The sequence below is a fragment of the Oncorhynchus tshawytscha genome, linkage group LG09 (assembly GCF_018296145.1).
Source record: "Oncorhynchus tshawytscha isolate Ot180627B linkage group LG09, Otsh_v2.0, whole genome shotgun sequence".
NCBI lineage: Eukaryota > Metazoa > Chordata > Actinopteri > Salmoniformes > Salmonidae > Oncorhynchus > Oncorhynchus tshawytscha.
The window spans coordinates 36,764,285-36,785,309 of NC_056437.1; the positions used below are offsets into that span (position 1 = coordinate 36,764,285).

At 41.8% G+C, this 21,025-nt stretch overlaps 1 protein-coding gene across 3 annotated transcripts in view; it reads left to right on the top strand.

Annotated features, from left to right (window-relative positions):
* The window catches only part of LOC112257895 (delta-sarcoglycan), a 336,928-nt gene extending 316,240 nt beyond the window's left edge, over positions 1-20,688 (top strand). For all 3 annotated transcript variants that reach the window (XM_024431816.2, XM_024431817.2, XM_024431815.2), the window contains exons 7-8: positions 18,691-18,814; positions 20,457-20,688. In XM_024431816.2, coding sequence (XP_024287584.1) covers positions 18,691-18,814; positions 20,457-20,636 — 304 coding nt within the window. In that variant the 3' untranslated portion in view covers positions 20,637-20,688. The remainder of the gene's footprint in view (positions 1-18,690; positions 18,815-20,456) is intronic.
* Positions 20,689-21,025: the final 337 nt, after the last annotated feature.

Here is a 21,025-nt window from a genome sequence, read left to right on the forward strand (position 1 = left end):
GATTGGCCCCCGTTTCCTAATCAATCAGTTCTTTATTCTCCAGGCTCCACTTTGTCATCAAACTGGACAACCTTGCAATGAATGACATGTATCCATCGTGATTGCCCCTGTACTTTTACTGCTGAACTCGTTATGAGCAAAACTTGATAAGGACCTTCGCATTTTGGCCCTAATGTGTCTGTTTCATTTTTTTTTTTACCATCACCCACTGTCCTGGTACTACATCATGTTCCCCCTTGGGAGTTATTCCCCACGCCTCTTTTAATTGTCTGTCTGCTTCCCCTACTGTTGTATGCAATAGTTAAGCATTGTGTCACTCATGAAGTGAACGTCTGCTTTTCTCAAATCTAACGTGCTTGGTATTATCACATTGTCCATTGTAGTAACTACCTATGCTCAACCATCCTCACACCCCCCTCCACAATGCTTGAACCATCTGTGGATAAGATAAACTCAGGGTTTTCCAACGAATGACTCTATAAACCCATCAGAGAGCTGATCCAAAACCAACTCACAACAGTCATGTTCAACTAATGTGGTATCTGTAGGATACATCAGAGTAGCTGGATTACATGGTGTCTTTTCAACTATATCCATGTCCCATAAATCTTTAATCGCTACTTTAGTAGCGTCCATAGCTTCCTTGCTAATGGGATATTGTTTTGTTCAAGGTGGGGCAACACCTGTCAAGCACACTGGTTCCATATCCCAAGTTCCACACAAATGTTTCTTCGTAGTACAAATAGGATGGTTCTGAACTGTAGAGCCCTGCAGTTTTCTAATTTGCCACGTCACCTTTCCTTCAGAAAAGTTCAATGTAGAGTCAAGTTGCATAATAACATCAAGGCCTAAAATAGGTTGTTCAAATGAGCCTATCCACACCCCTGCATCAATCTTCAATGGACCAATAGAATTTGATAATGGTTTAGTCTGTTTCATATATGTCACCCCCTACTCCTGTGGCTCTCATCTTCTTGCCTGTGTACTGAGGACATACATGTCTTGCGTAAGATATGGGCAATATAGTGACTTCAGGACCCGTATCTACTAAACAATCTACTGCAAAGTTGTTAACCATCATGTTCCCATATATTCCATTCAATTTCAGCTGAGATGGGACGTAGAGGGAGTCCATTAGTTTACCTCCACAGCATCCAGCAAAATCTGCTGCTGAGCCGGAGAGAGCTTCTTAAATTTCTGCATCAGCATTGTGTCGTTGGGGCTGTTGTCGTGATTCCATGTTCCCTTAGACGGACCCTGCTTCTCCTGGTCATTCCTCATAAGAACATGTTTTCTTTCCGACATTCTCGTTGCCAGTGACCAGAAATCCCGCAATAATACACCAGGGTTCTATTTTACTGAACGAATAATGTTGTTGGTTTCACTCGGTACCTGCACAAATCTGATAACAGCAGGTTTATTATGTTGATTTGTATTTGTATTTATTATGGATCCCCATTAGCCATGCTGCCAGAGCAGCAGCTACTCTTCCTGTGGTCTAGCAAGATTAAGGCAGTTTATACAATTTTAAAAACATTACAATACATTCACAGATTTCACAACAGACTGTGTGTCCTCAGGCCCCTACTCCACCACTATCACATATCCACAGTACTAAATCCGTGTGTGTGTGTGTGTGTGTGTGCGTGTGCGTGTGTGTGTGTGTGTGTGTATGCCTGTGTCTAAGCCAATATTTGTGTTGCTTCACAATCCCTGCTTCTTCCATAACATGTTTTATTATCTGTTTTTTTAAATACAATTTTACTGCTTGCATCAGTTATTTGATGTGGAATAGAGTTCCATGTTGTCTGGCTCTATGTAGTACTAGTACTGTGTGACTCCCATAGTCTGTTCTGGACTTGGGGACTGTGAAGAGACCTCTTATGGCATGTCTTGTGGGGTATGCATGGGTGTCCGAGCCATGTGCCAGTAGTTTAGACAAACAGCTTGGTGCATTCAACTTGTCAATACCTCTCATAAATAAAAGTAGTAATGAAGTCAATCTCTCCACCACTTTCAGGCAGGAGACATTACCATGCATATTATTAATATTAGCTCTCTATGTACATCCAAGGGCAAGTCGTGCTGCCCTGTTCTGAGCCAATTGCAATTTTCCTATGTCTTTTTTTGTGGCACCTGACCACACGACTGAACAGTAGTCAACGTGCAACAAAACTAGGGCCTGTAGGACCTGCCTTGTTGATAGTGTTGTTAAGAAGGCAGAGCATCGCTTTATTATAGACAGACTTCTCCCCATCTTCTCCCCAGTACTATTAGTTTTTGAAATATTTAAGGCTAACTTACTCCTTGCCACCCACTCTGAAACTAATTGCAGCTCTTTGTTGAATGTTGCAGTCCTTTCAGTCGCTGTAGTATCTGATGTGTATAGTGTTAGGTCATCCGCATGCATAGACACTCTGGCTTTACTCAAAGTTAGTGGCATGTCGTTAGTAAAAATTCAAAAAAGCAAGGGGTCTAAACAGCTACCCTGGGGAATTCCTAATTCTAACTGGATTATATTTGAGAGGCTTCCATTAAAGAACACCCTCTGTGTTATGTTAGACAAGTAACTATTTATCCACATTGTATCAGGGGGTGTATAGCCATAACACATTTGTTTTTTGATGTCTCTGTCCAGTCGTGACAACTTGTCAATGTTGTCACCGTAGTTGTCTCTCCCAGTCATTAGTTGTGGAAACTATTTTTTTCCCCGCAAATCATCATGTATGGATTGCATCAGCTGATGAGTGATTACCCTCAATTCCTCCAAAAGTGGGACATCTTCATCTTCCATGCCAGGTAACCCACTGTGTCTAACCACCTCTGCTCTAAACATTTCTTCAAAATCAACAAACGGTTCTTTCAGTTTTTGAACACATTTGGTTATCTCTCCCCTATTGGTACCCTTAAGGAAAACATGGATGGCTCTCCATCCATTGGCCACATCTTGCTTTTCAACACCCACAGCTCTATAAACCTTTGCTTCAAGTACATGTTCAAGTACATGTTCACGGTTGTTCAGACCAAAGGCTAGTAACTGTAACCCATCATGAAGATGTAGATTGTGGAGTTTCTTATAATGCTTCAAATGGTCTCACGTTTTTATACCCACTTCTCGGGGATGTTTCAAAGTTTTCGACCATTCATCCAACTGTTTTGGAGATGCTGATTTATGTGTGTTTACTGTCACTGGAGGTTTCTCTTTACTACCTTTTACAGTCTGTGTTCTAGTTGGCCTAAGACATCGTTCGTCACCGCTGTCAGAATCTGTTGACTCAAAGCCAGGCAGTGCTGACCAGATGCTTGAAATCCGATCATTCTTGCGCGACTCAGCCTGAAGATGGATTGAAGGAACACATGGTCCTCCACATGTTGGAGCCAAGTATGTTTTCACGACCCTTGCCTGTAATTGTTGAATTTCATCTTTCAAGGTTTTGATTTGTGAACCAAGAGCTTTCAAACTATCCTTATCTCTCTGCAATGTCCTGTCATGAGCTGCAACATCGAGACCATCCTGACTGGTTGCATCACTACCTGGTACGGCAATTGCTCGGCCTCAGACCGCAAGGCACTACAGAGGGTCGTGTGTATGGCACAGTACATCACTGGGGCTAAGCTGCCTGCCATCCAGGACCTCTACACCAGGCGGTGTCAGAGGAAGGCCCTAAAAATGGTCAAAGACTCCAGCCACCCCAGTCATAGACTGTTCTCTCTACTACCGCATGGCCAGCGATACTGGAGTGCCAAGTCTAGGACAAAAAGGCTTCTCAACAGTTTTAACCCCAAGCCATAAGACTCCTGAACAGGTAATCAAATGGCTACACGGACTATTTGAAATGTGTGCCTCCCCCAACCCCTCTTTTACGCTGCTGCTACTCTATGTTTATCATATATGCTTAGTCACTTTTAATTATACAGTCATGTACATACTACCTCAATTGGCCCGACCAACCAGTGCCCCCGCACATTGGCTAGCCGGGCTATATGCATTGTGTCCAGCCACCTGCCAACCCCTCTTTTACGCAACTGCTACTCTCTGTTTATCATACAGTTGAAGTCAGAAGTTTACATACACATTAGCCAAATACATTTAAACAATTCCTGACTTTTAATCGTAGTAAAAATTCCCTGTCTTAGGTCAGTTAGGATCGCCACTTTATTTTAAGAATGTGAAATTTCAGAATGAAAGTTGAAAGAATTATTTATTTCAGCTTTTATTTCTTTCATCACATTCCCAGTGGGTCAGAAGTTTACATACACTCAATTCATATTTGGTAGCATTGCCTTTAAATTGTTTCCCTTGGGTCAAACATTTCAGGTAGCCTTTCACAAACTTTCCTCAATAAGTTGGGTGAATTTTGGCCCATTCCTCCTGACAGAGCTGGTGTAACAAAGTCAGGTTTGTAGGCCTCCTTGCTCGCACGTGCTTTTTCAGTTCTGCCCACAAATGTTCTATAGGATTGAGGTCAGGGCTTTGTGATGGCTACTACTCCAATGCCTTGACTTTGTTGTCCTTAAGCCATTTTGCCTCAACTTTGGAAGTATGCTTGGGGTCATTGTCCATTTGGAAGACCCATTTGCAACCAAGCTTTAACTTCTTGACTGATGTCTTGAGATGTTGCCTCAATATATCCACATAATTTTCCTGCCTCATAATGCCATCTATTTTTTAAAGTGCACCAGTCCATCCTGCACTCAAATTATGTCAATTAGCCTATCAGAAGCTTCTAAAGCCATGACATAATTTTCTGGAATTTTCCAAGCTGTTTAAAGGCACAGTCAAGTTAGTGTATGTAAACTTCTGTCCCACTGGAATTGTGATACAGTGAATTATAAGTGAAATAATCTGTCTGTAAACAATTTTTGGAAAAATGTCTTGTGTCATGCACAAAGTAGATGTCCTAACCCGACATGCCAAAACTATAGTTTGTTGACACGACATTTGAGGAGTGGTTGAAAAACAAGTTTTAATGACTCCAACCTAAGTGTATGTAAACTTCCGGCTTCAACTGTATATGCATAGTCACTTTAACCATATCTACATGTACATAATACCTCAATCAGCCCGACTAACCGGTGCCTGTATGTAGCCTCGCTACTGTTATTTTTCACTGTCTTTTTACTGTTGGTTTTATTTCTTTACTTACCTATTGTTCACCTAATACCTTTTTTGCACTGTTGGTTAGAGCCTGTAAGTAAGCATTTCACTGGAAGGTCTACACCTTTTGTATTTGGCGCACATGACAAATAAACTTTGATCTGATTTGAATCTCCCAAAATCATTTCTCATCCCGTTTTCTTAATTCGGCTAATACAGTTAAAGACCACCGTGTCTTTGTCAAGGAATTAGACATTCTCTGTATATTTCCCCAAGCTTTTTGTATATCAGACAGATTCCATATTCCATTGTCAATAATGATGGAATATTTCTTTATTATCTCTTGCCTACACTTCTCTACTTTGAAATGGTTCTTCATATCACTAGACAGTGAATTTAAAATATTTTTCATGCTCACATCCGGAGGAGCTGTTCTGCCCTTTTCTAGAGTGGTTTTCTCTCTTTACAATGGCATTATATTAACTTCAAAAGCTGTATAACATGTCTCTATCTTTATATATTTATTTAACCGCAAAATATGTATATACAGTGGCGAGAAAAAGTATGTGAACCCTTTGGAATTACCTAGATTTCTGCATAAATTGGTCGTCAAATTTGATCTGATCTTCATCTAAGTCACATTAATAGACAACCATAGTGTGCTTAAACTAATAACACAGAAAATATTGTATTTTTCTTGTCTATATTGTATACATAATTTAAACATTCACAGTTTAGGTTGGAAAAAGTATGTGAACCCCTAGGCTAATGACTAATTGGAGTCCAATCAATGAGACGAGATTGGAGATGTTGGTTAGAGCTGCCTTACCCTATAAAAAACACTCACAAAATTAGACTTTGCTATTCACAAGAAGCATTACCTGATGTGAACCATGCCTCGAGCAAAAGAGATCTCAGAAGACCTAAGATTAAGAATTGTTGACTTGCATAAAGCTGGAAAGGGTTACAAAAGTATCTCTAAAAGCCTTGATGTTCATCAGTCCATGGTAAGACAAATTGTCTATAAATGGAGAAAGTTCAGCACTGTTGCTACTCTCCCTAGGAGCGACTGTCCTGCAAAGATGACTGCAAGAGCACAGCGCAGAATGCACAATGAGATTAAGAAGAATCCAAGTGTCAGCTAAAGACATACAGAAATCTCTGGAACATGCTAACATCTCTGACGAGTCTAAAATACGTAAAACACTAAACAAGAATGGTGTTCATGGGAGGACACCACGGAAGAAGCCACTGCTGTCCAAAAAAACCCATTGCTGCACGTCTGAAGTTTGCAAAAGTGCACCTGGATGTTCCACAGCGCACCTGGCAAAATATTCTGTGGATAGATGAAACTACAGTTGAGTTGTTTGGAAGGAACACACAACACTGTTTGTGGAGAAAAAAAGGCACAGCACACCAACATCAACACCAACTCCCAACTGTAAAGTATGGAGGAGGGAGTGGTGGAGGGAGCATCATGGTTTGGGGCTACTTTGCTGCCTCAGGGCCTGGACAGCATGCTATACTTGACAGAAAAATGAATTCCCAAGTTTATCAAGACATTTTGCAGGAGAATGTTAGGCTATCTGTCCACCAATTGAAGCTCAACATAAGTTGGGTGATGCAACAGGACAACAACCCAAAACACAAAAGTAAATCAGCAACAGAATGGCTTCAACAGAAGAAAATACACCTTCTGGAGTGGCCCAGTCAGAGTCCTGACCTCTATCTGATTTGAGATGCTGTGGCATGACCTCAAGACAGCAGTTCACACCAGACATCCCAAAAATATTGCTGAACACAAACAGTTTTATAAAGAGGAATGGTCCAAAATTCCTCTTCTCCGTTGTGCAGGTCTGATCCGCAACTACAGAAAATGTTTGGTTGAGGTTATTGCTGCCAAAGGAGGGTCAACCAGTTATTAAATCCAACGGTTAACATACTTTACCACCCTGCACTGTGAACGTTTATACGGTGTGTTCAATAAAGACATGAAAATGTATAATTGTTTGTGTGTTATTAGTTTAAGCAAACTGTTTTTGTCTATTGTTGTAACATAGATGAAGATCAGATCAAATTTAATGACCATTTTATGCAGAAATCCAGGTAAATTCGAAGGGCTCACGTACGTTTTCTTGCCACTGTATATACACTGCTCAAAAAAATAAAGGGAACACTTAAACAACACAATGTAACTCCAACTCAATCACACTTCTGTGAAATCAAACTGTCCACTTAGGAAGCAACACTGATTGAAAATAAATTTCACATGCTGTTGTGCAAATGGAATAGACAACAGGTGGAAATTATAGGCAATTAGCAAGACACCCCCAATAAAGGAGTGGTTCTGCCGGTGGTGACCACAGACCACTTCTCAGTTCCTATGCTTCCTCTGGCTGATGTTTTGGTCATTTTTGAATGCTGGCGGTGCTTTCACTCTAGTGGTAGCATGAGACGGAGTCTACAATGCACACAAGCGGCTCAGGTAGTGCAGCTCATCCAGGATGGCACATCAATGCGAGCTGTGGCAAGAAGGTTTGCTGTGTCTGTCAGCGTAGTGTCCAGAGCATGGAGGCGCTACCAGGAGACAGGCCAGTACATCAGGAGACGTGGAGGAGGCCGTAGGAGGGCAACAACCCAGCAGCAGGACCGCTACCTCCGCCTTTGTGCAAGGAGGAGCAGGCGGAGCACTGCCAGAGCCCTGCAAAATGACCTCCATCAGGCCACAAATGTGCATGTGTCTGCTCAAATGGTCAGAAACAGACTCCATGAGGGTGGTATGAGGGTCCGACATCCACAGGTGGGGGTTGTGCTTCCAGCCCAACACTGTGCAGGACGTTTGGCATTTGCCAGAGAACACCAAGATTGGCAAATTCGCCACTGGCGCCCTGTGCTCTTCACAGATGAAAGCAGGTTCACACTGAGCACATGTGACAGACATGACAGTCTGGAGATGCTGTGGAGAACATTCTGCTGCCTGCAACATCCTCCAGCGTGACCGGTTTGGCGGTGGGTCAGTCATGGTGAGGGGTGGCATTTCTTTGGGGTGCCGCACAGCCCTCCATGTGCTCGCCAGAGGTAGCCTGACTGCCATTATGTACCGAGATGAGATCCTCAGACCCCTTGTGAGACCATATGCTGGTGCGGTTGGCCCTGGGTTCCTCCTAATGCAAGACAATGCTAGACCTCATGTGGCTGGAGTGTGTCAGCAGTTCCTGCAAGAGGAAGGCGTTGATGCTATGGACTGGCCCGCCCGTTCCCCTGACCTGAATCCAATTGAGCACATCTGAGACATCATGTGTCGCTCCATCCACCAATGCCACGTTGCACCACAGACTGTCCAGGAGTTGACGGATGCTTTAGTCCAGGTCTGGAGGAGTTCCCTCAGGAGACCATCGCCACCTCATCAGGAGCATGCCCAGGCATTGTAGGGAGGTCATACAGGCACGTGGAGGCCACACACACTACTGAGCCTCATTTTGACTCATTTTAAGGACATTACATCAAAGTTGGATCAGCCTGTAGTGTGGTTTTCCACTTTCATTTTGAGTGTGACTCCAAATCCAGACCTCCATGGGTTGATAAATTTGATTTTGATTCATAATTTTTGTGTGATTTTGTTGTCAGCACATTCAACTATGAAAATAAAAAAGTATTTAATAAGAATATTTCATTCATTCAGATCTAGGATGTGTTATTTTAGTGTTCCCTTTATTTTTTGAGCAGTGTATATTTATATAGCACCTTTTAAGGACTCAAACCTCTTCTAGAACACAAAATGTCTCTATAGGGCCTGGCTACCCATCAAACTTTTGTTCACTTCAAAAAGCTTGTTGAAGACTTACATTAACCACACCTGTAAAAATTGCTACTCAACTAGCAACTCACTTCTATTCAAAAAGAACGTTTCACAAAAATAAAGGACACTAAGCCTTTTAATATAGGACTTGAACCCCTATAATAGAGAACAAAGACAAAGGCCTCAAACCTTTTCATAGAGAACAAAGGATGTCTGCAATAGAACAAAGGATTTGAACCCTTAGACATTGCAGATCCATATCAATGAGCATTTAGAGCCACATGGAGCGTAAGCCACAAGCCTCCACCAACATATTATACTATACTATCTCGCTACCACCAAAACATGTAGGTACACACACACACACACACACACACACATTAATTGAAGTGTTGGGGAGGAAACAATAAGTGTACTTTGAGAGCCGGTTGTGTTTAAATTGCAGAGTTGGTGAGGTCACTAGTAATCTCAGCTCTGTCTCTTAAAAGAATAGAATATCAGAAGAAGATCTACATGCACACCCACAGACAAACACATATAAACACACACACATATACACACACAGACACACATACAGTTGAAGTCGGAAGTTTACATACACTTAGGTTGGAGTCATTAACACTTGTTTTTCAACCACTCCACAAATTTCTTGTTACCAAACTATAGTTTTGGCAAGGTGGTTAGGACATCTACTTTGTGCATGACACAAGTCATTTTTCCAACAATTGTTTACAGAGAGATTATTTCACTTACAATTCATTGTATCACAATTCCAGTGGGTCAGAAGTTTACATACACTAAGTTGACTGTGCCATTAAACAGCTTGGAAAATTCCAGAAAATTATGCCATGGCTTTAGAAGCTTCTGATAGGCTAATTGACATAATTTGAGTCAATTGCAGGTGTAGCTGTGGATGTATTTCAAGGCCTACCTTCAAACTCAGTGCCTCTTCGCTTGACATCATGGGAAAATCAAAAGATAAAGAAAAATCAAAATCAAAAAAATTGTAGACCTCCACAAGTCTGGTTCATCCTTGGGAGCAATTTCCAAACGCCTGAAGGAACCACGTTCATCTGTACAAACAATAGTACGCAAGTATAAACAACATGAGACCACCCAGCTATCATACCGCTCAGGAAGGAGACACATTCTGTCTCCTAGAGATGAACATAATTTGGTGTGAAACGTGCAAATCAATCGCAGAACAGCAAAGGACCTTGTGAAGATGCTGGAAGAAACAGGTACAAAAGTATCTATTTTCACAGTAAAACGAGTCCTATATCGACATAACTGGGAAGACTGAATCTGCAATAGGTAAGCAGCTTGGTTTGAAGAAATCAACTGTGCGAGCAATTATTAGGAAATGGAAGACATACAAGACCACTGATAATCTCCCTCGATCTGGGGCTCCACGCAAGATTGACCCCATGGGGTCAAAATTATCACAAGAACGGTGAGCAAAAATTCCAGAACCACGCGGGGGGACCTAGTGAATGACCTGCAGAGAGCTGGGACCAAAGTAACAAAGCCTACCATCAGTAACACACTACGCCGCCAGGGACTCAAATCCTGCAGTGTCAGACGTGTCCCCCTGCTTAAGCTAGTACATGTCCAGGCCCGTCTGAAGTTTGCAAGAGAGCATTTGGATGATACAGAAGAAGATTGGAGAATGTCATATGGTCAGATGAAACCAAAATATAACTTTTTGGTATGAACTCAACTCGTCGTGATTGGAGGACAAAGAATGCTGAGTTGCATCCAAAGAACACCATACCTACTGTGAAGCATGGGGGTGGAAACATCATGCTTTGGGGCTGTTTTTCCTCAAAGGGACCAGGACGACTGATCCGTGTAAAGGAAAGAATGAATGGGGCCATGTATCGTGAGATTTTGAGTGAAAACCTTCTTCCATCAGCAAGGCCATTGAAGATGAAACGTGGCTGGGTCTTTCAGCATGACAATGATCCCAAACACACCGCCCGGGCAACGAAGGAGTGGCTTTGTAAGAAGCATTTCAAGGTCCTAGAGTGGATCTCTAGATCTCAACCCCATAGATCCAGATCTCAACCCCATAGAAAATCTTTGGAGGGAGTTGAATGTCTGTGTTGCCCAGCAACAGCCCCAAAACATCACTGCTCTAGAGGAGATCTGCATGGAGGAATGGGCCAAAATACCAGCAACAGTGTGTGAAAACCTTGTGAAGACTTACAGAAAATGTTTGACCTCTGTCATTGCCAACAAAGGGTATATGACAAAGTATTGAGATAAACTTATGTTATTGACCAAATACAAATGCAAATATAATTTGCAAATAAATTCATTAAAAATCCTACAATGTGATTTTCAGGATTTTTTTCTCATTTTGTCTGTCATAGTTGAAGTGTTCCTATGATGAAAATTACATGCCTCTCTCATCTTTTTAAGTGGGAGAACTTGCACAATTGGTGGCTGACTAAATACTTTTTTGCCCCACTGTATACACACCCCCAGACACACACACATATACCCCCCCACACACAGACACACACTAACTTCACCTTCCACCTTACCCCCTAAAAGAACTTAGTAAAGCCACAGACACAGAACTTCTCTCCCTCCCCCTGGCCCTGTCAGAGTGAGAGGAGAGAAGGCAACAGTGGGCTTACCCTCGCTGACAGGTGACACTGGTTATCAGCCCTGCCACCATGTACAGCGAACATTCTGACACCCATCAATCAAAAGGAACACACTATAAACACACAGTTCTCTCCCACTCCCTGACATCACCTCAAATATTTATTTATATACCGGGTTCTTGACATAGCTCACTCTAATATATTTACTGATGTACATATGATTCCTACCATATCTTGTGTAAATTCATTTGGTGTAGATACATATAGATTGCATTTGGATTACTCTTACAGTGCTATTTGGGTTGTTAATTGGAGAAAGAGTGGAGAGAGAGACAAGCAGAGAGTATTCCATGACAAATGTATAATATTGCTTCCAGAGATATGACTTTGTGTGATGACTCATCCATCATTTATGGCGCTTTTGAAATGATCATTTAAAAACGTTCTGTCAGAAAAGGACAGATCACTTTGAATGATGCTCCGAAGCTCCTGCATACAATTCCCAGTGTAATTGTTGGTTGTAGGCTAGGGCTTTTTCTTCTATTTATGCATTATTTTATGACAAATGGCCAATTGAAAATGAGATATGGCCGAAACTATCCAATTACATTAGAAAGAGGGGTGAGCACAGTGGAGCATGAGTAAAAATCTAATCTTTACGTAATGTGTTGGAATCCTTGGCAGGTAAGAATTCAGGATCCCACCATGTTCTATTTTGAGTGTCATATTCTCCCAATCCCTGCAAATGTTATAGAATTTGACCAATAACCATCATCATATCTCTATGGTTGATGTTAATGTGTCATCCATAGGACAAGTCCTTCTATTGAATGCATTTCTCACTTATGGCAGCAGAAAGGAGGTCAGGACTATTTGACAGATGTCCTGACCCGTTCTCTACACAGATACAAACAAAAAAATATGACGCCTAGCCTGAGAGCAAAAAAGCACCACAATAACTCCTTGAACATGGAATGTGCTCTCAGGAAGTAATGTGACATTAAGCCATCAATGGCTTTCTTTGAAAACGGAGCCGCCATTTATCCAGATTTATTGTGTTGACCGCTATAACTGTTTTACCTTTGAGCAGAGTTTTGGAGGTAATTTGTAATCATTAAAACAAATGCTGTGACTGTAGTTGTGAGTGCTGACCCAATGGGGTCAGCACTCCCATCCACACTACAATAAGCCCCAGACCTGTCAGACAAACCACCTTTTTAAAGTATATATTTATCAGAGTAATTGATCCTTTGCTAAACCCTCCCCAGAGTTTTAGGGAACCAACCACAGTACTCAAATGGATAGCAACTGTCGCCTGTAACGTCTGCATCCAACTCACACTCTCAAACACGTAGATCCCCTGAACGCAGCTCACTTTCCAGCCCCCTTTCCAACTCACACTCTCAAACACGCAGATCCCCTGAACGCAGCTCACTTTCCAGCCCCCTTTCCAGCTCACACTCTCAAACACGCAGATCCCCTGAACGCAGCTTACTCTCCAGCCCCCTTTCCAGCTCACACTCTCAAACACATAGATCCCCTGAACGCAGCTTACTCTCCAGATCCCAATCACCTGAATTCTGATCACCTGTTCACACAACTGTATGTCATTATCACATACTATTTACTTCAGTTCTTTGTACCCTATCATTGTAAGGTATTGCTTGTTTTTGATACACTTCTATTCGGAGCACTGTGTTTAGTGTAATGTAATCTTCCTGTGTACAATAGTTTTTGCCTGCCTCACTAACGGTGGCTTTTGCCTATTCCCTGCCTGTACTTTAGCCTATCGGATTTCCTGTTATCAACCTATTGCCTGATCTCCTGGACAACGTTACTAGCCTTCTCCCTGCCTGTACTGTTGCCTTTTTGGACCCAGCTACCTTCATCCTCCTGTGGTCCTTTACAAATAAACACCTGCAGCGACCTGCGCTTGAAACCAGCTCTCTGTCTCCCATCATGTTCATTACATCGCCGAGTCTGACACCTCGGACAAGCCCACATTTAAATCGCATGAAAGCCAGTGAGGGCAATGGCAAAAACAGATCGTTTTCAAAACATGTATGTTTATATAGATACATAATTGAACAGTGCACCAGGAGATGCACATCACGTCTACCTCTGCCTCTTCCATTATTCCCAACACAACCTTAATTTCTTGGTCAAGCGTCTGATTAGTTGACTCTCTGTGATCTTGAGACAATGCCAAGGATGCTGTTGCTGTAACGTTGTGTCTTGTAATCTGTTTTGTTTTCCCTCCAGAAGCATCTGAGGCACACAGCACACCCCGACCCTGAATACAGATAGACAGACAGGCTGAGGCTCACAATCATTGGCTTTTCAAAGAGGAAGAGCACTTTGGGCTATAAGATTAATGCATGGGAGTGGCTTTGATTTTCATAACAATAAATGCTTTTTGAAATTCCTTTTTTCTGAATCTAACCAATGATGGTGTAGTTATTTTTGTTTAGACTATTTTCCGATCAATATATGGCAACTAAACCCAACATGAAATGTTTTCTCCTTCAGTAGAGATAGTCTGACGATGTTTCTCATCCTCCTACACTGACGTCAAACTCCAAACAAAGTAGTGTCATGTTGTGTTGATCCTCTTTGAAAGTATACCATCACAGCGTTATTCTGTTAATCTAAGTTTTAGCTGACACACTTAGAGCTATGTTTTCTGTCAAAGAGTGGACATTATGTCCAAAGCATTATGTCCACATGCAAACTCCCTGGTTGGTACAATTTAATTGCACTTACAGTGCATTCGGTTAGTTTTCAGACCCAGTGACTTTTTTCACATTTTGTTCCGTTACAGCTTCATTCTAAAATTGATTTTTGACATCATCAGCCACAATGTCAAAGCAAAAACATAGAAATGTTTGCAAATGTATATTCCCTTTACTCAGTACTTTGTTGAAACACCTTTGACAGTGATTACAGCCTCGAGTCTTCTTGGGTATGATGCTACAAGCTATCCTTTACTCAGTACTTTGTTGAAACACCTTTGACAGTGATTACAGCCTCGAGTCTTCTTGGGTATGATGCTACAAGCTATCCTTTACTCAGTACTTTGTTGAAACACCTTTGACAGTGATTACAGCCTCGAGTCTTCTTGGGTATGATGCTACAAGCTATCCTTTACTCAGTACTTTGTTGAAACACCTTTGACAGTGATTACAGCCTCGAGTCTTCTTGGGTATGATGCTACAAGCTATCCTTTACTCAGTACTTTGTTGAAACACCTTTGACAGTGATTACAGCCTCGAGTCTTCTTGGGTATGATGCTACAAGCTATCCTTTACTCAGTACTTTGTTGAAACACCTTTGACAGTGATTACAGCCTCGAGTCTTCTTGGGTATGATGCTACAAGCTATCCTTTACTCAGTACTTTGTTGAAACACCTTTGACAGTAATTACAGCCTCGAGTCTTCTTGGGTATGATGCTACAAGCTATCCTTTACTCAGTACTTTGTTGAAACACCTTTGACAGTGATTACAGCCTCGAGTCTTCTTGGGTATGATGCTACAAGCTATCCTTTAATCAGTACTTTGTTGAAACACCTTTGATAGTGATTACAGCCTCGAGTCTTCTTGGGTATGATGCTTATCCTTTACTCAGTACTTTGTTGAAACACCTTTGGCAGTGATTACAGCCTCGAGTCTTCTTGGGTATGATGCTACAAGCTATCCTTTACTCAGTACTTTGTTGAAACACCTTTGACAGTGATTACAGCCTCGAGTCTTCTTGGGTATGATGCTACAAGCTATCCTTTACTCAGTACTTTGTTGAAACACCTTTGACAGTGATTACAGCCTCGAGTCTTCTTGGGTATGATGCTACAAGCTATCCTTTATTCAGTACTTTGTTGAAACACCTTTGACAGTGATTACAGCCTCGAGTCTTCTTGGGTATGATGCTACAAGCTATCCTTTACTCAGTACTTTGTTGAAACACCTTTGACAGTGATTACAGCCTCGAGTCTTCTTGGGTATGATGCTACAAGCTATCCTTTACTCAGTACTTTGTTGAAACACCTTTGACAGTGATTACAGCCTCGAGTCTTCTTGGGTATGATGCTACAAGTTATCCTCTCAAGCTCTGTCAGGTTGGATGGGAACCGTCGCTGCACATATATTCTTCAGGTCTCTCCAGAGACGTTTGATTGGGTTCAAGTCCAGGCTCTGGCTGAGCCAGTTAAGGACATTCAGAGACTTGTCCCGAAAGCCACTCCTGTATTGTCCAGGCTGTGTGCTTAGGATCGTTGTCTTGTTGGAAGGTAAATATTCACCCCAGTCTGAGGTCCCGAGTTCTCTGGAGCAGGTTTTCAAGGATCTCCATTCATCTTTCCCTTGATCCTGACTCAGTCTCTCAGTCCCTGCCGCTGAAAAACATCCACACAGCATGATGCTGCCACCACCATGCTTCACCGTAGGGATGGTGCCAGGTTTCCTTCAGACGTGACACTTGGCCTTCAGGCCAAAGAGTTCAATCTTGGATTCATCAGACCAGAGAATCTTGTTTCTCGTGGTCTGAGAGTCCTTTAGGTGCCTTTTGGCAAACTCCAAGCGGGCTGTCATGTACCTTTTACTGAGGAGTGGCTTCCGTCTGGCCACTCTACCATAAAGGCTTGATTGGTGGAGTGCTGCAGAGATGGTTGTCCTTCTGGGAGGTTCTCCCATCTCCACAGAGGAACTCTGGAGCTCTGTCAGAGTGACCATTGGGTTCATGGTCACCTGACTGACTAAGGCCCTTCTCCCCGATTTCTCAATATGAACTTATTTTCTTTGCATTATTGTAGGTCTGACAACACTGCATCCTTTTGTTTATTTTGACCAGTTGCCATTTTCTGCAAATAAATGCTCTAAATGGCAATATTTTTATTATTTGGGAGAAATGTTGTCATTAGTTTTATAGAATAAAACAACGTTTTTAATTTAACTCAAAAACATACCTATAAATAGTAAAACCAGAGAAACTGATATTTTTGCAGTGGTCTCTTCATTGTTTCCTGAGCTGTATATACATATATTTTTTTTAAAACATTTTAACAAAAATTCTGAAACCTGTTTTCTCTTTGTCATTATGGGGTATTGTGTGTAGATTGATGAGGATTTTTCCCCCATAACTTTTAGAATAAGTCTGTAACGTAACAAAATGTGGAAAAAGTCAAGGCATCTGAATATTTTCCAAATGCACTGTATGTTACAGTAAATAACATGCTTGTGCTAGGTAAATGGTCATTTGGAACACAACTACAGGATCAATATGAGTGTTGGTACATAACCTTCACTCATTCACTAGCAATGTGACAGCCAGGCTTATATGGGCATTTGATGAAGGAACACTTTGTCCATTAATGAAATCCTTGAATAGGATTTTGCAGGGGAGAGACAAAAAATGGAAGAGTCTAGTGATGAAAACAACCACACATCCCTCCACCAAGCATCTGTGCTTTGATTCAAGGGGAAAATGTTCGATATTTCCAATTACATTCTTAGATGGTGAACATCTCCTAGATGTTAAACACATCTCCTCAATGTTAAATATCCTCAACATATCTGTTCACACACTCTTCATTCATCTTCATCTCAGTGTACAACTTAAGACACATTTATACCTGGTTCTAACATGCGTCCTTTGTCCTGATCTTGTCCACATTCTGATTGTGCCCATCTTTTCAGACGTGTCTAGACATGATATTAAAATGTGTCTCTTTTCCATCCATGCTGACAAGACTTCCTGGTCCCTCCCTGTATGCAAGTTAATTGATATATTTAAAATATATATATATTTATTAGTTTACTTTAAGACACATTGATGCCATAAGTCAATGGTCAAAAGAAGCATATTAGCACTAGGTATAAAAATGGCATTTTTTTCTCTCAATGGCTGAAGATTGCAGTGTGATAACAGTTACATGGCCTCTCATTTAACACCTGAGGTGTAATTTAGGGTTGTGTCTCAGTCGCTAGATATGTAGCCTGTTTTGACATCCTGCCCACATTATTTCCGACTGCCTGAATCTTATAAGCGTTTATTGATTTCCCAGTGCCATTGCACAGCATTCGGTGGCCATTATGTTCTTATAATAATAACCCAGGCCCCTTTGTTGTCTTTTCTGTCCTCTTTTTTCCAATGTTAACAAGTCAGATGGCAGTAATAGTCTAGAATATTATAATATGATATATTTAAGCAATAAGGCCCAAGGAGGTGTGGTATATGGCCAAAATACCACAGCTATGGGCTGGTCTTAGGCACGACACATCGCGGAGTGCCTGGATACAGCCCTGAGCTGTGGTATATTGGCCATATATCACAGACTCCCGAGGTGCCTTATTGCTATTATAAACTGGTTACCAACATAATTAGAGCAGTAAAAATAAAGGTTTTGTCATACACGTGGTTTACGGTCTGATATACCATGGCTATCAGCCAATCAGTAGTCAGGGCACGAACCACCCAGTTTATAAAATATAATAATGTGATACAGTATATAACATAATAATACAATACTAGAATATAGTCAAGTAATATCACAGCAATATGTAAGGGACACTTGATATAATTCAAGATCCTTCATCTAGCATTCATCTCCCCCCCCTTCATTATTTAAATGTTTAAGTAAGGTCAACCAAACCCGTTTGATATGAATAAAGATGACAGCTACTTATTGGAATATAAATGCTGCTAGTTGTTTGTTTGGCCATGTGATCGATACTTCATTTCCTTGTTGGGCAGCGGCTGAGGCTGGCAGGGGCCAGAGAAAAACTTAACCTGCAGCCACAACCTCTTATCCTAGATTACTGTCTACAGTCTCCATATCTTCGTTCCAGGCTCTGGTTCATATCTCCATTCACTGACTGAGGAATAACAACACTCCCCAGAAGTTATACTCTGATATGAGATCCTGAGACAATGGAAGCCCGTTATACAATGAACAACATACACATGTTATTGTATGAAGAAAAACGATTAGCAAAAGTCATGATGTAGTGAATACACCTGACACTTTCACTTGCTGTTTGTTTTTCTGTTTGTGTGTCATGTGTTTCAGTAACAGCAGTCGTAGCTACGAAGGGGCATAATTTTTCTGTTTTCTCCCAGGCTCTATCTTGGATAATCTTTACTATATATTGTCATTGTTGGAATTGTCTCTTCTCTCTCTTCCAGGCTGGAGTCTCCCACGCGGTCTCTGTACATGGAGGCCCCTAAAGGAATCCAGATCCTAGCAGAGGCAGGGGACATCCAGGCCACGTGTAGAAGTGACCTACGCCTGGAGTCCAAAGACGGAGAGGTAGGGGACCCATTTTCCCAACTTTTATCTTTTCATCTTTCCATCCTCCTCCCTTAAAGTAGTCACTGATCTAAAGGATTTCACTCGATAGCTTTTATTTTCAAGTTATATCAGATCAGTTCATCACTGATGTCATGAAGGAAGGAGGTCAGGAGGGAAGTAAAGCTGCATTAAGAGTTCTCACACTGTGTATACTCTACATCTGTATATCTGTCTGTCAATGTTATGATGTGAGGAAAATGTGAATGAGGGTAAAACTTAATTTGTCCTATTGTTGCCCTTGTTCCGAAGTTTAATAAGAAGACTTAACAGAATCATGTGACTAGATGATATAACACATAAACAGAGGCCCCTCTCCATTTTATGGACTTGATGTGACTTATATCAGACATTTTAGTGCTTTGCTATATCTGTCTGTGAGGTGTCTGCACTCACACTCCATTTGAGAAGCCTTCCAACTGTCCATGTGTCACCTGCCTGATGTGTGGACAGACACCTCACAGACAGCTCTCGCTCTCTAGGAGCCCCTTGACACTTCCAACCACAATTAGTGGTGAGGTTTGCCTATTAGAGACCTGCCCATCCCCCAACCTTTCTCTCACTGCAGAGATTTGCTCAATAGCAGATGTGTGGAGAAGTCAGCTGAGACTCCCTGCTTAAGTGTTCCAGGTCATTTGATGGGAATGATTCCCCCAGGCGCCTGATAATGACTCCTTTTACCTTTTTATATATGGAGCAGTTCCACTCCCGGTCGGGCAAATATACAAGCCCAGTCCCGGGAGGGCGAGGGGGGGTTAGAGAGATGGGATTTAGACTGGGTGGATGGTAAAGTTGGGTGAAAGAGAAGATATACCATTTCAAATGGTAATGTCAGCTTAAAGTTAGAAGTTATTGCTGGAATTGATAGGTACAGTCTTAGGAAAAAGGGTTCCAAAAGTTTTTTTTTGGCTGTCCCCATAGGATAACCTTTTTGGTTCCAGGTAGAACCCTTTTGGGTTCCATGTAGAACCCTATGTGGAAAGGGTTATACATGGAACCCATAAGGGTTCTACCTTGAACCAAAAGGGTTCTATGTGGAACCAAAAATGGTTCTTCAAAGGGTTCTCCTATGGGGACAGCCGAAGAACCATTTTAGGTTTGAGATAGAAGAAAAGGTGCTAAGAATGTAGCTTAAACGCCTGGGTATAGATTTGTTAATCTTAAATCATGAAGGAGCGCTCAGAGATGAGTTAGGTGTGTGACCGTTAAGAGGTTATTGCCTGTAATGGCTTTGTTAGCCGATAGCCACTTTTCTTCAGCCCAGAAGCATGGCAGAGATGCCTTTAGCAAAATGCAGAGTTGTGTTTTGTTTTCTACAATGAACAGATCATGCAAACTAAGCAGATCTACAGTATATTGTCAACAGTGCTTTGAAGGACACTACCATCTCAAGCTCATTATAATTGTCTTGTTGTTAGGTAGAGGAGGCTATACTTGGTGATTTTTGAACAAATACATGGGTGGAGTCACACACACAGTTCTCTCTCTCACGCTCTCTCTCTCTCTACTCTTTCTCACTAACTCAGCAACCTACCCACCTACACATACTGTAAGTAAATAAAAATCCCTCTGCCTTTATCTTCCCTTGTCTCCTCTTGGTCAGATCAATCTGGACGCACGGAGGATCAGGCTGCTGCGTCTGCCGGAGGGCAAGGCCTCTCCATCGGGGACCACCTCCAGACAAACTGTCTATGAGGTGTGCGTCTGTCCCAATGGAAAACTCTTCCTCTCACAGGCCGGGAAAGGCTCCACCTGCCAGATCAGCAACAACGTCTGCCTCTAGAACACATACACACACAAAAATATGCACACACACACAAACACACACACACACAGAAACATTTACACGCACACACACAAGCACTGAAACATACACACACATACATGTATACTGAAACACACACACACACATTGAAACACACATACACACGCTGAAACACATACACATATAGATCATACCGACACACATTGTTATCAAACACACACACACACACACACACAGAGAGAGAGAGAGAGACACATACACAGAGACACACACACACACACACAAAGTGTTCTGTCCCTCCTAACAACCCTCTGGCAGAAACTGAGAGGGATTCTCCTGCGATTTACAAAGAGACACTCAGAGTGACAATGTTCTGTTCGCTGTCCTGAAGACAATTTCAGTACCAG